The sequence below is a fragment of the Dermatophagoides pteronyssinus genome, unplaced genomic scaffold (genome assembly GCF_027571235.1).
Source record: "Dermatophagoides pteronyssinus isolate colony J.1.1.1.1 unplaced genomic scaffold, Derpt_VIB-CSIC_2022.12 sq0006, whole genome shotgun sequence".
NCBI classification, from domain to species: domain Eukaryota; kingdom Metazoa; phylum Arthropoda; class Arachnida; order Sarcoptiformes; family Pyroglyphidae; genus Dermatophagoides; species Dermatophagoides pteronyssinus.
In genome coordinates, this window is record NW_027461530.1 from 862775 (window position 1) to 885816 (window position 23042).

Genomic DNA, 23042 nt, shown 5'->3' on the forward strand with positions numbered 1-23042 from the left:
ATAAAAAAAGATTCTTGTTTTCTTTCCCCCCCCAAAAAAAAATTCTTTTTCCCCCTCCATAAACACCGAATATATTACTCTTTCATTCGTTTATGGTTTTTTTTTCTTGTTTTGTTCATAAGAATTTCATCAAGCAAGATGTTCGTTCGTTTATTCATATACCAGATGTATATTTTGTTGTTGTTGTTGTTTTGCCATCAAAAAAAAAAAAAAAAAATTGAACAAACAAAACGAAACAAAACGAAAAAAAATGATGGCCAAGGATCATCAACAACAACAACAATGGCATATTTTTGGTGACCTTGAAAATTGATGAAAAACAACAACAAAAAAACAGCCAAAAGTGAATACAGCAAAAATGTTTGGATTATATTTTTTTCAATATAAAACATGTTGAACAGACGGAGAAAAAAACATTTATGGAATAGCATCCTGATCCAATAGATTTACCATACAGTGTGTGCATGCATTTTACATAATAATAAACGGTAGCCAAAAACAAACGACAAATGACAAACCTCAATCAATCAAAGTATTTGGCTTTAATTTTCTCTCTCTTCCTCTGTGTGTATATTTGTTTTGTTTTACCTGTTTTTTTTTCGTTTTGTTTTTTGTTGTTTTACCTGTGTTATTTTGACCATCATCATCATCATCATGTGTTAATAATAATAATGATGATAACAAATTAAAAAAAAAAGAAGAAAAATATTCCGGTTGACTGATTCTGCGTGTGTGTGTGTGTGGATGATGATGACAATTTGTTTTGTTTTGTTTTGTTTTGTTTTTTACTTGCTTGGTTGATTATAATGTTTTTTTTTTGTTTTTTGTTTTTTGTTTTCAATTTTGAAAACAAAAAAGTTCAATTTTTTTTTCTTTTGGAAAATTCCTGATAAAATTCTGAACAAAATGTTATCGAATCGATTGATTTGATTTATTTCAAACTTTGTTTTTTGGTTTTAGCTAACCTTGATCGTTGATCATCAACAACAACAACAAACGATGATCAATAAATTCATATCCGGTATGCACCGAAACAACAAAAATATCAACAGCTTATGTAATGGATGAAAAGAAAAAGATTTTCAAAAAAAAGTGAATAATAATGATGTATATACCAAGACCCTTTGTACATAATGTCATAGAGATTGCATTAAGGCAGAAAAAACGAACGAAAAACAACAACAACAAAAACATATTATGCAATGACTATCATAAGAATGGAAAACAACAACAACAACAACAACAACAGAAAAAAACAAGCAGGCAATTTGTAGATTAAATTCTGTTGTTGTTGTTGTTGTCTATATGCTTTTGTGATTTGATTCGTAGAAAATAAACGAAAAAGAAGAAAAACAAAATTGAAAAAAACAACCGAAATAGAGCGACAATGTTGTTGTTGTTGTTGTTGTTGATGATGATATATGAATGGTTATTTGGAACCAGCAAAAAAGAAAAAAAAATACACAGCCAAACAAACAAACATAACACCACATTGCCTTGCATTTCTATTGATTGAAAAGAAACAAAAAAAATCATTTCGGTTTTTTTAAAAAAAATCAATCCAAAAATTGACTGAATGAAGTTTGAAAATTGTAAATTGTCAAGAGAGGGAGGAAGAAGGGAGAGAGAGAGAGAGAAAAATATTATGCAATAAAACAAACAAACAACAAACAAAAATTGATAAGAATCGCAAAAACAAGCAAGCAAACAAAACAAAAAGAAAAGAATAACCAAAATTCATTTGATAGCAAACAGAATTGAAAAAAAACCATCATAATAATATTATTCTGAGAAAGAATATTCTAAGAAATAATAATAAAAACGACAACAACAACAACAACCAGAATATTGTCATGTTGTGTGTGTGTGTGTGTGGTTTTTTTTGTTTTCAACTTGAATGTTATTTGTCATATAAGAGCAAGAGAGAGGGAAGAAAATTCGATAAAATTCTTTGTAAACAAAAATTGATTGAAAATATGAATTGAATGAAGGAAAACAACAACAACAACCTGAAAAGCAAAGAAAAGAAATAATTGTTTTTTTTCTCCTGTTTACCTGGTTATTTCACTAGTTTCTGTTTGAAATAATGAGAAAAGGATTCCAAAAAGAATCCAAATGTTTGTTTTTCTGGTTCTAAGCTTAACTCTTTATGTTTTGGGAATTTTCTCTCGTAAATCAAACAACGAAGAATCAAATCAAGATAATCCAACAAACAGAAAATCATCAGGGATATATCCATTCGAAAAACTACCAAAAACAATTTATTCAATGGAAAAATGTCTATGAAAGGATAACCAAAACGGAAAAACATTCAAATTTTCAGTAATGATTAAACAAACAAACAAACAAACAAAAACTCTGTCGAAACATCAGATTAAAATGTATTTTCCCTCCGAAAAAAAACTAAGAATTTTTTTTTCACTTAATTCACACCAAACAAACAAACAAACAAACAAATGGAAAAAACTAGCAAAACCCTAGAAACTGAAGAAAATATCAGCGAGAAAATTCTTTCATTTTTTTTGCACTTCACACAAACAAATCAACAAACAAATCAGAAAAATTCAATCAAAAGACAAACATCATCAAAACAAAACAATACATAGGAAAAAGAAATCAACATGGGAATATAGCACCTAGGCGCCAAACAACAACAATTTTAAAAACAACAACAAAAATTCTTGTCAAAAAAAAATATTCAAATTTAAAAAAAAAAAGTTAAGGTTAGGTAGGTAGTTTTACCTGGCTGGCTGATTTTATTTACATAATTATTGTTTGTTTGTTTGTTTGGGTTTTTCTTTTTTTCGTTCGTTCGTTTGTTTGTTTGTTTGTTTGATGTCAAAAAAAAAAAAAAATTTCCCAATCTTATATGACTTATGATTTGAAAAAAAAACAAAACAAAAATACAGAAAACAAGAAAAAAAGGTAAAATTACTGTATAGAGAGAGAATGTTCACACATTTAGTGTGAAAAAAAACTCAAGAAAAAGAATCCTAAACATTGTTTTTTTTAACCATTGTTTTTTCTTTCTTTGATGGCGAAGATCATCATTTTAATGACCAGATAATTATGGATCAAAAACAACAACATTTGTTGATTTTTCCTTTGGTTTCTTCTTGTTTCTCGTTCTTCTTCTTGAAAAAAATGTCACATTCGTTTGAATGAAAACATGAAAAAAATTCAATAAAAATATACTTCACACTTTTGGTGAGAGAAATGAAGAAGAAGAACTTGGAATCCAAATGAATGAATGTTAGTTATGTGTGTGTGAAAATGAATTAATTGGTTTGGTCTGTTGTGTTATGTGTGATGTGGGAAATTCTTGTCAAACAAAAAAAAGTCAACATTTCAAGAAACAAACATACCTTTTTTTGCTGTTGTTGTTTATCGTTGTTTGCGTTTATATTTTAAAGATGTTTGTTTGTTTTTTGTTTAGAAAATTTTGAGATCATCATTGACAAATCAAATCAAAAAAAAAAAAAAAAAAAAAAACGTTGAAATAAACAAAACAAAAAGGCAGAGTAGGAAAAACAAAGAAGAAGAAACGAAGAAAAAATTCACAAAATCACTAGTTGAATGGAATTTACAAAAAACAGACAGATACACAGAGACAGACAGGTGAATCCAAGAAGAATCTGAAGAAGAATCGAAACAAAAAATTCAATGTTTTTTCATGGTCATGGTCAACAATCGATCAATCAATCAATCAATCAATCAATCAATCAATTGATCGATCTTATGTCACACACACAAAAACACACATACACACAGGAAATTACAAAGAAAAAATTACAAAATTAATTAATTAATTATAATTATAATTATAACGATGATGATAATGAAGAAGAAAAATTATTAAATGACACCTGTGTGTGTTTGTAATAATAATCAAAATTATTAATAATTTATAAGATATGTTTAGTGTGTGTGATGGATAATTATAATTTGTAATTTGTAATTTGTAATTTTACTTCTTACATATGGATTATACACTTCCCTATTTTGTAATTTTTTTTCAAAATTCAAAAATGTGCGATGCTGTTAATCAATCAATCAATCAAACAATCGGTGAAAAGTAATAACGTTGATGATTAACAGCGACGACGACGACTAACGACAACAACTGCAACAATACAGGACGACAATCAACCACAGACTGATTTGATTCGGCACATGGTGACTTTGGTTTTCTGTTCAAATTATCATCATCATTTTGTTGTTTTCGTTATTTTTTTTTCAATTGTAAAAGAATCAGATACAGTAGCTATTCTTCCTGCGTTAACTTTTGCTGCTACCACTACGATCTACTACTACCAACAAAAAAAAAAAATGCATCACATAAATGTAAACTACTACCACCATTATTATTCAATCATCATCATTGATGATAATGTTTGCTTGTGTTTAATACAAATGTAGCAATTGTATGGCAGTGGGTATATATTTTTTTTTTTTTTTTGATTCAAAAATTCCAATTCAAAAACAACAACAAACAACAACAACAGTGGAAAAATTTTTATTTGAAAATGAAAATCCTGAAAATGATGAAGAAAAAGGAAAAAATCAAAAAAAAAAAAAATCGCGCGCATTATAACGGTGTATTATTCTTTTATTTTTTTTTTTGAATTTTGAACCCGTAACGCCATCTATGATGAAAAATATTGGATAAATTTTTCAATTTTTTTTGTATGGCTGACATTGAATGAATGAATGAATGAATTGTAGAAAGAAATGAAATTCTACAAAAAAAAATTTGGAAACAAAGTGATGAATGTTGGAGAAAATACTTGTGATATAAGAAAATCTTTTTTGCTGTTGTTGTTGTTGTAAACAATTTGCCAAACGACAACAAATCAAAATAAAAAACAATTAAGAAACGAAAATTTCGTCTATCCGAATGTTAATTAATCTAATTTCATGGTTGTTCGAATTGAAATTATTTGCATATAAAACGATGAAGATGATGAAGGAAAAGGAAAAAAAATTGAAAATTGGTTGTGAAAAAATCAACAACAACACCGACAACAACGATGTGAAATAAAATACAAACACCGTATACACAATCGACAAATGTATAAATGGTTCATGAAAATAATTTTGATGATAATTTTCAATATAGACAAATGAAAGAAGAAGAAGAAAAAAAACAACAGTTAAAATTAGACAAGATAAAAACTAAACTATTTTCCTATTTTCCTATTTTTCGTTTACATTCATTATTTGCCATTTTTAATGATAATAGATAAACTGGAATACACGGGCAAAACACACAAATAAATACCATCCAGAATGAATTTGAAAGAATCCTCGGGTTTCATTTTTTTTTTTAGTCATTGTAAACACACACTGCTATAGAGATAAATTGTTTCAAATAAGAAATGGGCGCCTTAATTATTATGACGCTGTTGATGATGATGATCATCATCATTAAGAATGGAAATATGCAATTGGGAAAGAAAAAAATAAGCAAAAGTAATGGAAAGAAGAGTGAAAAAATGCAAATGAAAATCGGAATAAATGTTTTTTATTTGTGTTTCGAAGCCAATCATCATCATCATCAGTGAATGTGGTTGATTGTTGTTTTGCCATTTTTTTCGATTGATGAATTGTAACGATTTATTGGCGAAGAGAGAGAAATTTATTACCTTTTTTTTCTTCTGTAAAAAAATATTCATCAATGGCAATCAATTTGTTGTTGTTGTTGTTGTTTTTCTTTGAATTTTGATTTGAAAAAATTTTCCCAGAAAAGAAAGAAAATAATCGATATTCATAATAGTTAATAGCATCCCATTGTTAATCTAATTTAAAATCATCATCATTAAAAATTGAATGATTTTTCCGAACAAAAAAAACAATTTCACCGCAAACCTGTGTTGTATCAAAAAGTATTATTTTGTTTTTTTTTCTTGTGAAAAAATAAAAGATACAAATTAACACTTACATACCCAGTTAGATATTTTGTTAATTTTTATATTTGCCAATAAAGAAATGTTTCCGGCAGATTTTTTTTCAGAAAAATCAATTTTTTTTTTTAGAAATCGAAAGTCAAACATACACGAAAATTTCATTTTCAATGGCAAAAAGAGAAAGAGAATCAATGACATTTCCGTTGATATTTGCAAAATGTAAATCATCCAAACACACACACAAACACACAGACCAAAGCTTCAATCAAAGAAACATAAAATGATCAACAATAGTAGTGACCCTCTGTTTGTTTGTTTGCATGGTTTTGCGTGTGGTGGACCAATTTACTATAGTTGTTATGACCATTTACCTGGATGACCAACCATCATCATCATCATCATAAACCATAAGGTTCCGGTAGAAAATCATCATCAATGATCAGACAAAACAAAACAATAAACAAGCGGCTGCCCATTTTAAATTATTTTTAATTTTTTTTTCATTGAAAATGAACCACTTGAATCAATTGAACAAAAAAAGTAACAAACAAACCGAATAGACCGACATTTTTGGTGGCCTTTTGTGTTACCGTTCTTTCTGAAAAGGTAACAAACAGAAAAATTATTGCTCGTTTTGTGGCTTTTGGTATAGGTAGATTGGTAGTGTGCTACAATGTCACCGGGTCACAAAATGAACCCAAACAACATACCTATGGCACAAAGAGATAGGTCATTGGTAACAATTCAATATATAAACGAAACATTTTGGTAATTTTGATAATAGAAAAAAAGTAAAAGTAAAAAAATGTCAAATTTTTTTCCGATTTGAATCAAAAGGCAATTTTCTATGGATTAAAGCAAAAAAAGGATTTTCTTATTTGAATATAGTGAAAGTATTTAAAAAAACAAAGGAAAACGTAACGAACGGGAAGAAAAGGAAAAAAGGAGACGATAAATAATGGATAATTTTGTTAAAATCGACAAGGTAATCTCTCTCTTTTCGTTGATGATTATGGTGAGATTTTGTTTTGTTTTGCTTTTTTCAACAAACATCCAAAAGGATTCAAAAAATATAACAGACAATTTGAATGAGAGAAAAACAAAAAAAAATTCAAATTTCAAATTGATGCGGCAACTGATGCTATATCGTAGGGAGTATAAATAAACAAAAATCACATTAAAAAAGTGAAAGAGAGAAAACACATCATTGACGTCTAATTTATAATGATTAAATTAGATTAAAGATCGATGAATAAATTACCGAAAAAAAATCAAAAACAAAAACAAAAGTTGTGAAAAAAATACAGACAAAGAATCACAAAAAAAAAGCAAATTTCCTAATCACATTTTATCGTTGTTGTTGTTGTTGTTTACCCGTTAGATGATCAATACTTTTCCATCGATGTTTGTTTATGAAATACAAAAAAAAAAAATACAATCAATCATGGCCATGGCAATAAACAAACAACAACAAATTCAACATAATTGAATTTTTTCCTGGGCGAAAAAAAAATTCCAGAATTTTTCCAGTTATTTTCCTATTGGAATATAAAGTGTTCAAAAATCTACTGGAATTTTTTGATTTTGTTTTTCGATTTTTTGTTTGTTTTGATTTCTTTTTCCATATATACATCCACAAACACACATGGAATGATGGGATGTAATATTGGTTCATTAATAAACGAAACAAGTAGTAATCAAAATAAACAACAAAATAGTGATAGTATTGAAATAAAAAGAAACGATTCAAAACAATCAATATTAACAATATATTCATCAACAATGCCACCAATAACAACAAATTCGATTACAAAGAAAAAACAACAACAAATAATAAAATTACAACCGAAATCATTAAGAAAATTAAGTGGTAAAAAACAACAACAACAACAACAACAACCAAAACAACGATCATCATCAAAATCATTAACAATATTAAAATTACCAATTTGTTTATTAACATTAAAAGAACGTACACAATTATGTAATGGTTTTGTACCAATACAATCATCAACAAAATTATTATTAAGTGCACCATTTTCAAATTTTAATCAATATACAAGACGTTTATTTTTAACCGGTTTTGCCGGTATTATACCGGAAAATCTTAGTCAATATCGTATTGGTTATATTATTATTTTAGCAAAAGAAATGCAATCAATCATACCCATAACTAAAGATCGTTCAACAATTTCAGCTGAAATGCATAAATTTTTGGTAAAAAAATTTTCAAAATTTTTCCCTTTTCAAATTTTCTCTAATCAACTGAATTTCTCTATATATGTAAATGTAGATACCGGAAAATCTAACAGCATCAATACATCCACTATTCCATACAATTGTAGATCTGATTGATGCGAAAATTCGTGAAAATAGTGATAAAAATGTTGTTGTTTGTTGTACAAGCGGTATGAGTCGTTCGGCAACAATTGTATTAGCATATGCAATAAAACATTTAGGTGTTACATTACGTTTATCATTTCATCAATTACAACAATCCCGACAATGTGCACGACCAAATTTAAATTATTTTCAACAATTGATTGAATATGAATTTGAATGTTTAGGTAAAAATAGTGTACAAATGATTGATTTAGATCATTTTAAATGTAAATTTCAAACATCATCATCATCAATTGATGGTTATAATGAAAATAAATTCTTATCAAAATCATCATCATTACAACAACAACAACAACAACAATCAATTATTGGACAAAAATTACCAGATATTTATTATGAACAATATCCTGAATTATTAAAATATGAACAAAATACATATCAATATTTGAAAACAAAATCACAACAACAACAACAACAACAACAATCATCATCAACAATACAGAATGAATATACAGGAGAATTACGTCCATATATTATTGAACAAATATCATATTTAAAATTTTTAAATGATTTAGAATTATCTAGACAACAGTTGACTATTTTTTCAAAAGAAAAAATAAATAGTGGTGGTAGTGGTAGTAAAGGCGGTAGAAATAGTCGAGATAATGTTTCATTAGAAAAATATAAACAACAATAAAAAAAACTATCAAAAATCATTAATATTTTGGGTGCACCGAACACTACCGACCAAAATAAAATTTTTTTAAAGAAAAAAAAACCTACTAAGATAATTGATTATTAATTGATTTTTTTGACTTTACTTTTTGATTTTCGATTTTTGTTTTGTTGTTGAAAAACTGAAAACAACAACAACAACAATAAGGAATCAAGAATCAATGGAAGAAATTGAAAATTGAAACAAAAAACAAAACAGCAGAACAGCAAAAGTATTTTTTGTTTTGTTTTTGTTTTTTTTTGCTTTTTTGAAAAAAAACATCATTACCGAATCACCCCATCTTTACTCCAAAGGATGATTAATGAAAGAAAGAGTTTAATGAAAAACAAAATTCTTTGCTGGTAAATTCTAATGAAAACAAAACTGGAAAAACAATAAGAATTTCAATCGAATTAATGATCATATTTGAAATTGTGTTTTCGTTGTTTTCTTGTTTTGTTCTTGTTGTTGTTGTTTTTGGCCCGAAAAAAAAAAATTATTTTCAGAAAATGTTTCCAAACAATAATTATGAAAAAAAATTTTCTATTGAAATTTGAACGAAGAACAAAATCTTTTCCTTGGCAATTGCAAACAATTATCATGATTGCACGCAATCTAAATTCAGAATTGAAAAACAAAAAATTTTTTCCATTGTAAATGATATGATGGCAAACTGATAATGATGATGATAACGAAAAAGACAACAGCAACCACACAATCAGATGATGATAATGATGATTATCAGGTAAATTTAATTAATTTCAAATGCAAATTTCATTTTCATTTTCATTTTATTAGGTTGTTCGGAAAGTACTGTCGGCGTTTTCGAGCACCATTTTGATCGTCTCTAAAAAATTTTTGGTAGGAGATTTTGAAATTTTTTAAAAGCAAATTAATTTCTTGGTTATCTGGCTATAATTTGATCCAAAAATTTCATCAATTTCCCAGCCCAAAATTTTGCTAGGGCCGCTGGAAGTGACCCTTGTCAAATTCAAAATTTTGACGTTTTTTGTTTTCAGTCCACTGTGACATCAAAAAAATTGTCCAACAACTTTTGGCCCCTAACTGATGATCTCTCATGTCTTGGGACTAACCAGAAGTGATTTTCAAATTTTTGCTGCAACGCGATCATCCTCAAAAGCGGTTTGATTTCCGGCCGGAATAAGAATGTTTGATGTGCTGTTTTCCCTATACCATTATGATTTTTTCCAATTTTTTTTCAAATCTTGAATGATGATCAATTCAAGAATTTTTTGAGACCAAAAAAGCCAACAAAAACTTTGGGTTGAGAAAAAAATCCACAATTCTCGATGATCGACAAACGCATTGAAAGGCTATGCACACAAAACGACACGACATTCAGACGGCTATGCAATAGACGGGTCACTTCCAACGGCCCTAGCAAAATTTTGGGCTGGGAAATTGATGAAATTTTTGGATCAAATTATAGCCAGATAACCAAGAAATTAATTGGCTTTTTAAAAATTTCAAAATCTTCAACCAAAAATTTTTTAGAGACGATCAAAAATGGTGCCGACAGTACTTTCCGAACAACCTAATATTTTGTTATCATTTTCATTTCAATGTGAAAACAAAATCTGCACGAAAACAAAAAGTTTGAACAAACAAACAAAAAAATTTTTGTTGTTCAAAATCAAATTAGCTTTGTGTTTTCTTTGTTGTTGTTGTTGTTGTTGTTGATTTCATTATTCTTGTAACATTCATTTGCAAAACCAGAAAGACCAGAACGTGCAATCTGAGCAACAACAACAACAAACCCTTTGATTATTCAAATTTTTTTTTCCAAAAATGATCCAAAATCAGATAAAATGTGCTAATTTGTTTGCTTAGAAAAATTATGGTTCCCTTAAATTTAGCTTTGAAGGAAAGAGTGTGTGATTCACGTACAGCGTTCAATAATGATTTTAAATAGTATCGGCTTTTGTAGAAAAAGAAAAGGGAAAAAGGAAATATTGATTAAAATTTTTCTTTCTTCCATTCGACGACATAATTCAAAACGAATGAAAAACAAGCCAAAATATTCATATTTATTTGCCCGAACCGAACTAACCAAACAAACAAACAAACACAAACAAAACACAATCTTTACAATCCTTGCGGGCCTCTATTTCTCTCAAATGTTTTTTTTTCAGTCTTGATTCTCATAAACAACAAATGATGAAAGAATTAAGCTTCTTCACGAAGAAGGAGAAGAAGAAGTAAATATCCGAATCAAGAAAAAAATAATAATTCTTTTTCTGCTTGGTTTTGTTGTTGGTTTTTTTATTTTTATTTTCATTCGAGTTTTGTTTGTTTATACAGAGAGAGAATATCAAATAAAAAAAAATTTTATTATTATTTTTTCTAGCAAAATCTGCATGAATCAATGAAGAAGAAGAAGAAGGAAATATTATGTTTGTTTAAACAAAAGATTTCTTTTTTTCTTGTTGGTGGAATTGCGAAATAATAACAGAAATTTCTGGTTGTTGATTCTGATTCTATAGTTGTTGTTGTTGTTGTTGTTTTTTGTTGATAATATCGATATTTATTATGGCTCCAGGATGATGATGGTGGTGGAAGAAGAATGTTGTTCATCCGACCGTATGTGTGTATGGTGTGTATGCATTTGGGTGTATGGTGTGCGTTTTGGGTACTCGGTAAGACCAACGGTAAATACCATAACACAACAAAAAAAAATCATAATGAAAAGCTCAAGAGTTTCATTCCAATAAATAATGATGATGATGATTGTTTTTTGTTGTTGTTGGAACCAAAAATATTCTGTGTAAATATTATTTTTTTTTTTTTTTGATCATCAACAACTAAAAAACAAAAAAACAATAACAGAATCGAATAATAATAATAATAATAATTTTGTTTATAAATAGGATAAACAAATAGAGAATGAGAATGAGAGAAAGAATTTCTTCAAACACAAACAACAACAACGATGTGAATTGCCAAGCATAATGCAAACATGAAATTTTGTTTTTTTTGTTTTGTTTTCAATTAAAATATTCTCTCTCTTCATAATTTGTATTTGGATGATGAAAGAAAAATTGTCACATCTCAAATGATAATAATAAGACGAAAAAAAGAAAGAAAGAAGTAGAAAGAAAGATCCAACGAGAAACCAATATACACAGAAAATTTCTTTTTCTGTTGAAAAGAAGAATGAGGAAATCTTCATTTTTTCCTGGATATTTTTCTATACACATTTGATACACATTGTGTGTGTGTTTGTGTGTTTAATAATAATAATAATAATGATAATTTCAAGTTTTTTCCATTCGAATGGATTCAAAATTGAATATATATTGTGACGAAACGAGATTTAGCTCGTTTCTATTAGAACTTTCGAACTATTTTTCTGTTATTTTTCATATATAAATGGTTGTATTTCATTCTATTTTCTTAAGCTGAATGTTACAACCTGTTTTAAACAACATTAATTTGAATTAATAAATTCGCTTTTTTACATTTAAAACAGGGATTATACGTCAGCATTCTGATTTTATGTATGATTTTTGTGATTTTTGATGATTATGATTTTGTGATTTCTATGATTTTGTGATTCTTTGTGATTCTTATGAATTTATGATTTTTTGTGATTTTGAGATTTTTATGAACTCTATGATTTTGTGATTCTTTTGAAGATTTTTGTGATTTTGTGAACCTTTAGAAGATTTTGTTGATTTTGGAACCAGAAACCAGAATTTGTTGAAAATATTTGTCAATATGATTGCTGTACCTGACGAGTTGAAGAAGAAATTATTGGCTTGTCGAAGAATTATATCTCGTTTATCGGATTGGAGATGGGATATCGAGCATGTTGAAGCATTGCGTATCAGAATGGATTCTTTGAACGCAGAATTGTTTGATTTGGTTCCTGAAGACGAAGAAATCCCTTGTGAGTTTGGAGAAAAAGTTGAGCATTATAACGTGATGTTGGATCGTTATATTGATCGTTTGAAATCTGGCTCAGTCTCTTCGATTCTGAATTACAATGTGACGTCTTTAGATGGTCTGGCGAAATCAATGATTTGTAGCGAACATATCAATGTGAATATGAATGTATCGAAAGATTCTAACGAAGCAGTTCATGGAGATCTTGTGAACAATTTGGTTGATCCTAACAGGACGATTTTTGATGAACATGTGATGAACTTGGTCGATTCTCACGAATCTATGTCAAATGTGAATGCTGTGGGTGGTTTTGTTGTATCGTCAGCTAATGGTGGTCATGAAAATAATTTGGATGCTATGAAAAATGAACCGGAACCTGAATCGTCATCTCTGTTTGGCCTACGATTTCCTTCGAGAGAAAATTGTTCGATTGAAATTCGAGAAAAAACCAGTGAACTTCAATGTTCGATTTTGGAATTTAACCCTCGGCTATCCAGGTGGGGTCAAATTTGACCCCAACGACATTTAAAACTTCGCCATTCGAAAATCTATCAACATAAATCAATTTTCTCTTGAATGATCGAAGATCTATGTTTATTGAACATGATAGGCAATTTTCACCGTTTTCCGACTAAGAATAGTGGAGAAATCATCGATTTTCGGGATGAAGTCTAAATGTGCATAACGTAAGTGCTGTAGGATCCCTACCTACAACACTTACGTTATGAACGGACCCCAAATTTAATAGGAAAATCAAAATTTGTTTGCCGCTTTGTATCATTAATGATATGCTTTTAAGATAGAATTTTTTGATGAAATTTTAAAATTGATAATATTTTCTAAGAGTTGAGCACAAAATTTTAGATTATTTTAACTTTCTAACATAATTTAAAAGCGATCAAAGTTGGGGTCAAAAATGACCCCACTTGGATAACGACGTGAGAAATGCTGCGTGAATAGCGGAGGGTTAAGAACGAATCGAATTTGTTATCGAAGTTTGAGTTTTTTGATGAAGTGAACATTATGAAAGAAGCTAAAGAAATTGTAAACGGTGCTGATCTGGCTTTTGCCAAAAATTGTTTATCGAACTATCCAGACTTTCGTGAATTTATGATCATGTTTACGATTATGAATACGAATGACGTTGATTTTGTGACTGATTTTCCCGAATTGGATGATATGAAAACTCGAAGTGATCGTTTAGTAATTATCGGAAAGATTTTCGATCCTTACGGTTTTGATCCTGGAAAGCTGAAATTTAAATTATTGTATCGACTGGCGAATAATCTTGATTTGGTCGTTCCGTTTCCGATTATGATTGTCGAACAAGTGATAAATCATTTGAAATTTGTGAATGAATTATCAGATTTGGTAATGTATCGAAATTTTTCGGCTAATGGAGAAATTTATGGTGTTATGTATGTTTTCGTTTCTGCATTTGGTTATGTCGTTTATGATATTGAACAAATGTATTTTGTTTTTGGCTATTTGTTATATCGTATCCATCCGATTTTTTCTGGTTTATTTACGTTTTGGTCGGATTCTATTATGAATTTTTATCGATTTGATTCTTTGCCAAGTGATCGAGATCGTCAAGTGGCTGTTTTATTGAAGAAATCAATCAAAATCATTTATGTATTGAATCTAATTATTAATATATTGTGCAGATTCCTTAAGAAAATATTTTTCGTTATGGAATATGAAATTCGTTTTAATGAAAAATTTTGGCGTTATCAATATCTTTCGTCATTGTGCCTTTTTAACGTTCAGAAAATGATTAGTTTTAAGATTGATGAATTGGTTATGGTCTTTTATGTTTTGGTAAATCGTTATGAATGGCCGTTTTTCCGAATATTTTCTGAAGATGATGCTAGCACTGATGGATGTGAAAAATTGGAAATCTTCGAACAAGTAACCAAAATGATACTTCCGATTAGCGAATTTTCGAATTGGAATCGCGCGGGGAGTGTGACGAAACGAGATTTAGCTCGTTTCTATTAGAACTTTCGAACTATTTTTCTGTTATTTTTCATATATAAATGGTTGTATTTCATTCTATTTTCTTAAGCTGAATGTTACAACCTGTTTTAAACAACATTAATTTGAATTAATAAATTCGCTTTTTTACAATATATTTACCCAAATAATCAAACATAGAATTGAATAAGAATATTCCTTTTCATATTCCTTTGCATCTTTCTTAATCATTTTTATTTTTTTCATGAAAAAATAATCAACAACAAAACTGTGTTTGATCAGGAATAATCAAGGTATGTGTGGGGGATGAAAGAGAGAGAAAGGGGTTAAAAAAATTATTTGCATGATGACAAAATTGATATTCAGTGGAGGAGGTGGAAGAATAGAAAGAGAAAGATTATTCATTCAACCATCAAAACATCAACCAAACCAACCAACCAACCAACCAACCTAACAATTTTCATTTTCAATTCAATAATCATCATTATGAGCATCATTGGAGAAAAAAATGCTATCATTGTCGTTGTGTGTGTGCATATAAGTGTTTTATTTGATAATTTTTTGGAAAATGAAATTAGAAAGAGAGAGAACAAAATAATTATAATTATCAATGATAGCCTAGGCTCTCTTTTTTTTTGATCAATTAATTAATTAATTAATTACATAACGTTTGTAATTTGTTGTTGTAGAGTTGAATGAATGAATAAATGGGTGGAAAAAACATTAGAAAAATGCCTAGGTTTTCTTTTCCATTTTTTTTGTATATTTGAAAATTATGATTTTCTGGGTTTGAATTGCGAAAAATTACTATTGAAAAGTTGTTATTGTCGTCGTCGTTTGTTTGTTTGATTCAATTGGAAATCATGAGAAATTGATTGAATTTTCTTTTCACTACAAAGTTTAGTTGAGAAATTAACATAAATGTTGAAAATTGATCAAAACTAAAATGAAGAAGAAGAAATTATAAACAAAAAAATAAAATGTTTGGAAACCAAAAGCAGCAGAAGAAGAAAAAACCATAAATCATGTCATCGGGTTTTCTCTTGATTCTCTGTGTTTTGGTCATCAAAATCATCATCATCATTCATGTAATTCTACAGGCGAAAAACACACACTACAACTACACACACATAGTAATTATAGTAATCCATTTTAATGATTCCTTCATTCATGTTGGTCGGTTTTTTTTATTTTTTTCCAGCCAGAAAAAAAGCAAAGAGAAAAAAAAACAATTTTTGTTGTTGTTGTTGTTGTTCGAGTATAGTATACCGGAAAAATTTCTGATGATGACCATAAGGGGGAAGAAAATTATTATTATGTCTACCAGAATTTTGACCACAGAATCAGAAAAGAACCATTGGAAAAAATTAGGCCAATCAATTTTGGTTTTTTTCATGATCCATATTAATTTATATGAAAATAAAAAAAAACTGGACAAAGACGTCAGCCATATGATGATGATGATAATAATTTCGAAATGGCAAACAATGAAAATAATAATAAAAAACAACGATCAAAAGTTATTCATCAAAATACGATATCAAATTCCTTTTATTATTATTTCATTGATAGCCGAAAAACCGAATCAATGATAATCATAATAATAATACCGGGAATATTCGGTTATTATTATTATCATTGATGAAAGAGAGATATCATTTAAAATAATTCTCCGGTAATCGATTGAATCGGTTATTCGGTTTATATTTACTTTATCTATCGGTTTGATTCTTGATAAAAATACAACAAGAATCAAAGAAAACAGAATTGAAAAAAAAACTTTTCGGAAAAACAGAATTTGATTGAAATGTATGAAAATGATTGAAACAAAAAACAAAAAAAAAAAACAATAAAAAAAAAATGAAATTAAGGGGCCAGGTAACAAAAACAAAAAAACAATCATCATCATTGTTGAATATCGTGATATTTGATAATCAACTTCAATAATAATAATAAACATTACATAACATAACATAATAATAATATTTATCATTCCTATGGGCAAAACAACAACAACAAAATTACATAATCGTATAATGTTTGCCCAGAAAATGAAAATAAATTAGCAGAAAGACGAAAAGGCGGTAAATTGTATGTGTGTTTTTTGGCAAATTTAATTAGCGGTTATATATTACAACAACAACAACAACAGCAACCATGATTATATTCTGGATGATTATTGTTGTTGTTGTTGCTGTTTTTTGTTTATGGAATTGGCGCCATTCTGTGTTGAATATTTGCTTTTGTTGTTGTTGCGGTTGTAAATGATTCTTTACATAGGAATCGAATCAACAACGAACAAATGACATTAAAATATTATTGTTGTTTTTGGTTTTCGAAGGGCAAAAAAAATATGAAATACACTTGACCATTTTCTGGTAATATTCATTTATGGACAGAATTGAGAAAAGTTTTTTTCCCCTTGAAATGAATGGATGGAAGATAGATAAATGAAACATGAAATATGAAAAGGGGAAAATAAAAAACTGTTTTTTTAACCAAGTAGTAGATTCGAAATCCATTACTAATCATCTTTGTTTTTTGTTTTTTTCCATTATTATTACATAATGATAATAATAAACTGATTAACTTTGGTTGGTCATATCTCTCTCTCTCTCTCTCTCTTGATTAAATGCCGGACAATGATTATGATGATGATGATCGTCATTGATGATGGAACAAAACAACAACAACAACAACAAAGAAAGAAAAACAAAAAACATTAATCGTTTTGACTGGAAAATCATCATCATCATCATCTTGAAAATTGGATAAATTTTTACCCAAAAAAAAAGACCAGAAATCTCCGGCCAAAAAAAAACATTAATGTTTTTTTATTTCTGGCAAACAGCAAAAAAATAAAATAAAATGAATGCCGATCATAAATGCATGTAGTGTATGGCGAAGAATAAATGATATTATCGTTTTGACCAGAATCATTACTCTGTCTTTTGCTTTTTTCTCCACCCAATTCACATTTATCCGTATTGAAATCTAATTAAAACAACGTTTTTTGGTTTTTTGATTTACTAATCATCATCATCATCATCAATTCCATAATTTAATACCGACAAAACATAACAATAATGACCAACAAAGGTAGAAATAGACGAAATGGAGAATAATGATAAAAATTGGAAAAAAAACTCGATCAAACTCGATAATAATTATTGATAAACAATCGATTATATCGATGGTCAGTTTTTATTTTTGTGAATATATTAACTGTTTTGTCCATAAACAGCCATAATCATTGATGATTACCATATTTAGAAGAGGAGAGAGAGAGAGAAACGTTAAATAAATGAGTGCAACACACACACACGCATCTCATGAGAATTCAATCGATTCTGTTTTGGCAAACATAAATATATAATCGCATGGGACATTTATAGATTGACTTTAACGACAACCAACTAAACCAACCAGCCAACCAAACAAACATAGTGATGAAAAAATACCTGCGGCTTTTATTTTTTTTTCTGGATGGAGGTGGGCTAATTATTCCAAACACGTTCCAACCAAAACAACAACAACAACGCAACACAGCAAGCAGAAGGTTTTTTCGGAAAACCATCCATAAATTGAACTAGAAAAAAAAACAATTTTCCTTACTATATCAACAACAAAATAATGAAGAAAAACCAATTCAATCATCATTGATAAAATTCCAGAATATTCCTATGTGTAGATTTGAATAGAATTTGATTCAAAACAGAAGAAAACATTTGTATTCATTCAATTCATTTTCATTTCATTTATTCACGCAATCCATAATCAAATCAATGACATGATGATGATGATGATGGTTATTGTTTTCATCAAAAGACATCACATTTGAATGATAACGAAACCGAAAACAAAACAAAAGTTGAAAAACAAAACAAAATTCAAATTTGAAATTTACCGGGTGAGAGAATGAATGAATGAATGAATGAATGACAGCCTGGTGTGTTTTGTTTTTCTCGATCAATTTGGGTGCAAAAACAAAAATACCGTTTTGTGTGTGTGTGTGGGTAAACCGTGAATACACAAAGGAATTTATGTTCAACAGCAATATTTTTGTGGTGGGTAAAAATAGTCTTCTTTTAATTAATATTTATCTCCGGAAAATGAAGAAAAAAAAACTTGAAATGAAAATTGAAAAAAAATGTAAAAAAATAACGTTTGAAAAAACGAAAAAATCTAATCAATCAAACGTCGAATGAATGAATGAATGTGAAAAACAATTTCTGAAACTTGGTGGAAAGAAACAAGGTAAAAAAATAATCATCATTTACCAATGATGATTGTTTCACATATATCAATGTGTATATATGTTTCTTCTTTTGCAAAAACTAAAATTCTTTATTTAAGAATTCTAGTTTTTTTGATGAACAAAAAAAACTATATCCACCCAAACGTGTGTGTGTGTGTGTAATATTTGAATAACCAAATGACGACAAACAAAAAAATGAAAAACGAAAACAACAACAGGAAAATTATAATAAAAATAGAATATATTTGTTTTTTTTTGATTATAAAATGAATGATCTGAATACATAATAAACACCTACTTCTCCTATTTTTGAAAGAAATAATAATATTCAAGAAACAAAGGTGATCACCATAAATTGACCGACAACAAACAAACAAAAACAACCAAACAAAAAAACCAAACAAACAAACAAACTTATGATATTTTGATATTCAAAGGAATGACGACATAGAAGTCATCATCATCATCAATGTTTGTTTGTTTGTTTGTTTGATAATTATACCGACCGACCGATCGACCAACCTACCGAACGACAAATGAAATATAAACACGAATTGACAATTAAATTATGAAACAAAAACAACAACAACAACAAACTCGACAACAACAATAATATTCCGGAAAAAAATTATACAGAATCAAACAAACAACAACAACAACAACAAGAACCAGAATTTGGTACCAAGACAACCAGAATTTTTTCTTATTATTATTGATATAATCAACAAACAAACAAACAACCAAAACAACAACAACAACAATGATAATAATAACCTTTTTTTTATGGAAAACGGACGAAGTGGAAAACTAAATTTGGAATAGTAAAAACTTTTTAAAATGAAAACAAGGAAAAAAAATAAGATTCTAAATGAGAATTTTCTATGTAGTTTTTTTTAGTAAAAAATTTATATAAACAAATGAATTGAAATGTTGTTTTTGTTTTTGTTTTTGTTGTTTTCTTGGTTTTTCTATTCCAAAGAAATTACCTTCTCTTTTTTTTTGAATCGATTTTGATTCGATGGTTCGATGTTAATGTCAAGGTTTAATCATCATCATCAATGTTTCCGGAACAATCAATCTTTCCTACTTGCCTATTTTTTTCGATATATGAGGAAATGTAGACATAATTTTCAAAAATCAACAACAACAACAGAAAACAAAACAAATCGATTTCGATCGTTAAAGATATTCTTTCGCTCTCTCTCTCTCTCTCTCTCTCTCTCTCTCTTCTGTTGTTATTTTATTTCATTCATTTTTGTTTTCGGAAGAAAATGATCATCAAAAGAAGGTAAACAACAACCAAAGATAATGATGATGATGATCCTAATGATGTTGATATTTCTGTGTTTGGAATAATGAAAAAAACCAAAAAAAAAAAAAAAAAAATGAAATATATTTTCCAAACACAAAAAAACCAGCCACCATGATAACCACCAGAACCCTTATTTTTTAGGTATAAGGGTTTTTTGTAATAAAATAAAAAAAAAATGATAACCACCAGAACCAGAAGAAAAAAAAACAGAAAAAAAACATGTTAATGAGACATTCATATTGTCTTACATCATCATCATCATCGGATATAAATGTCAATACCGGAATTTTGAAAGAAGAAAAATAACCAAAAATCGAATCCTTCATTCATTCATTTGTATATTTGCATTTATATTGTCATTTCTACAAATTCATTTACATTATCGTCATTTCTGTTTTGTTTTTTATTCATTACACCAAATAAGAATTTAGAAGCAAAACAAAGAAAGAAATGGAAGAAAAAATCATCATAAAACAAATAATGAAATGGATATGGAATGACAACAGAAACAGAAACAGACAGAAGAAAAAAAATATTGACAAAACCGAATGTCAAAAGATGCAAATGTGATAGCTAAAGGCAAAATTTTAATTAAAGCCAAATGAAACAAGAAAAAAAACAAAAAAAAAAATATGAAAAAGTCAGGGAGCCAAACAGAATTTTTGAAAGTTATCGGGTTTTTGTTTTTTGTTCTCAATATCCCCATACCCCAAATGTGCTAATGAATAGATCAGAGAGAGAGAAGAGAGAGTGCAAAAACAAAGTAAAAGTTCCAAGATGAATTTACTTTCTGGTAGTCGTCGCAGTCGTCGTTTTGGCTGGGAAACCAAACCAGAAATATTAATTGCAAACATGCCTTGGGTTTGTTTTTTTTTCCATTTTTCCCTTGCATCTTTTGCTCAATATCAATATCACATATTTGAAATTAACATTTTCATTTCTACTTCATTTGTTTTTCTTCTGTTTGGAATTATCAATGGATAAAAAAAAACTAAAATCTTCTGGTTACACGGGGAAAAATGAATTTCGGTTGTCGCACACACACACACACCGAGAGAAGGAATTTCAAAGATGCAAGGGAAAGAAAAATCCATTCCAAAAATTGATAATAATGATGATGCTGAATATGAAATGAATAAATCATAACACACACACAGAAAATTCATTATAATTTTCGTTTGGTTTTTCGCTTGGCATTTTCTAAATAATTAATATTAATTTTACTTTTTTTTAAAAAAAAAGTTTACAACCGAATTATAATAATAATAATTTCAATCAAAATGATGATGATTTTAGTTTCCTTTTCACATTGAAATTTTTTCATTTCAATTAGATTTTGTCAAACAAAAAACAAAAATAATTGCTGACGAATATTTCCCGAAAATTTCAATTTCATCATTTTCAAATGAATAAAATTTTCAAAAAACTTTCTCGATCAGACCGTATTTTTTTCCATTGAATTATTGATAAAAAGGAAAAAAAAATAAGATTAAAACCGAGAAAAATCGTCACAACCGCAAACTGTGAAAGAAAAAAATTGTATTTTTCAATTCAAAAATACATTCATAGGGACAATCAACAATGAATTTATGTTTAGGCAAAATAAAAAATGAAATTTCAATTTGAATTTCCATAATTTTTCAACTAATAAATCATTTTATTCAATGGTCAACCACACACACAGTGGTGGATAGTGTTAAGTAAGAAACCCACATCACCAACGTTATTGACACGTGTTTGTTTGGTCACCACCGTGTCAATGGATATTGAACAGAGAAAATTGGATTGTGGCCAATGAAAAATGAAAAATTCAAAGAAAATTAAAAATCAATTAAATTTATCAATCATCATTGGGATTCAATGATCGAATGAATGAATGAAAAATTGATTCATAATCCTCATCTGCTGAATGTTAATCTAAATAAAAAATGAACGAATCGATCAAATTGAAATTGGAAATGAAAAAAACAAAAAACACAGGGTCCAAAAAAAGTAAAAAACTTTTTATATTTTTTTTTTATTTGAAAAAAATAAACACAGGAAAAACATTAAGCATGGCCCAATGACATACATATGACCAGTGAGAGAGAGAGAGAGAGAGAGAGAGAGAGAGAGAGAGAGAGAGAGAGATATTGGTTCACTTGGGTCCATTTTGATATAGATTATATGCACCAGTGTTGATGATAATATTTACAATTTGGATCGAACAACGAATGAATGAATCCTGAGGAAACATTCATAAATGAAAATAGAAAATATCAACATGACCGACATTTTTTTTCGTTTCAAAAATAAAAAACCGAAAATACAGAAAAAAAACAAGGCAGCAAAAAATTGAAATTCATTTTTTTTTTTTGCAAAACGTGATGATGGAAAAAAAAACTTTGCGCGTGCGAAATTTACACAAAAAAGTAAACATCATCATCCATGGATGGATACAGTAGTAGTTTTTTCAATAAGATCACCACCATCACAGATGTTTGGATATAATGAAAAATTGATGATGATGAGGATGAGGACGGGCCATACAAACAAACAACAATTTTTAGGTGATGACAAAAAGCAAAAAATAAAATTCACAAATAAAATGACAAGATTTGTCATCATCCACATAATCACTGGAAC

At 28.4% G+C, this 23042-nt stretch overlaps 2 protein-coding genes across 2 annotated transcripts in view; one reads left to right on the forward strand and one right to left on the reverse strand.

The window, feature by feature from the left end:
- Positions 1–3501, reverse strand: part of LOC113799198 (uncharacterized) — a 39619-nt gene extending 36118 nt beyond the window's left edge. The window contains exon 1 of the mRNA XM_075820170.1: positions 3366–3501. The gene's annotated coding sequence lies outside the window, so the exon portion shown is untranslated. The remainder of the gene's footprint in view (positions 1–3365) is intronic.
- A 3985-nt stretch (positions 3502–7486) lies between these two features.
- Positions 7487–9020, forward strand: LOC113791002 (uncharacterized). The gene is made up of 2 exons (XM_075820504.1): positions 7487–8123; positions 8200–9020. The coding sequence occupies exons 1-2, from the start codon at positions 7557–7559 to the stop codon at positions 8944–8946; spliced, it is 1314 nt and encodes a 437-aa protein (XP_075676619.1). The 5' UTR covers positions 7487–7556; the 3' UTR covers positions 8947–9020.
- The last annotated feature ends 14022 nt before the right edge of the window (positions 9021–23042 follow it).

Bases quoted from the DNA above. Each gene is read 5' to 3' on its own strand.
- LOC113791002 (XM_075820504.1), top strand. From the start codon at position 7,557: ATGATGGGATGTAATATTGGTTCATTAATAAACGAAACAAGTAGTAAT. The intron at 8,124-8,199 runs GTAAAAAAATTT...ATGTAAATGTAG, and splicing joins CTGAAATGCATAAATTTTTG to ATACCGGAAAATCTAACAGC.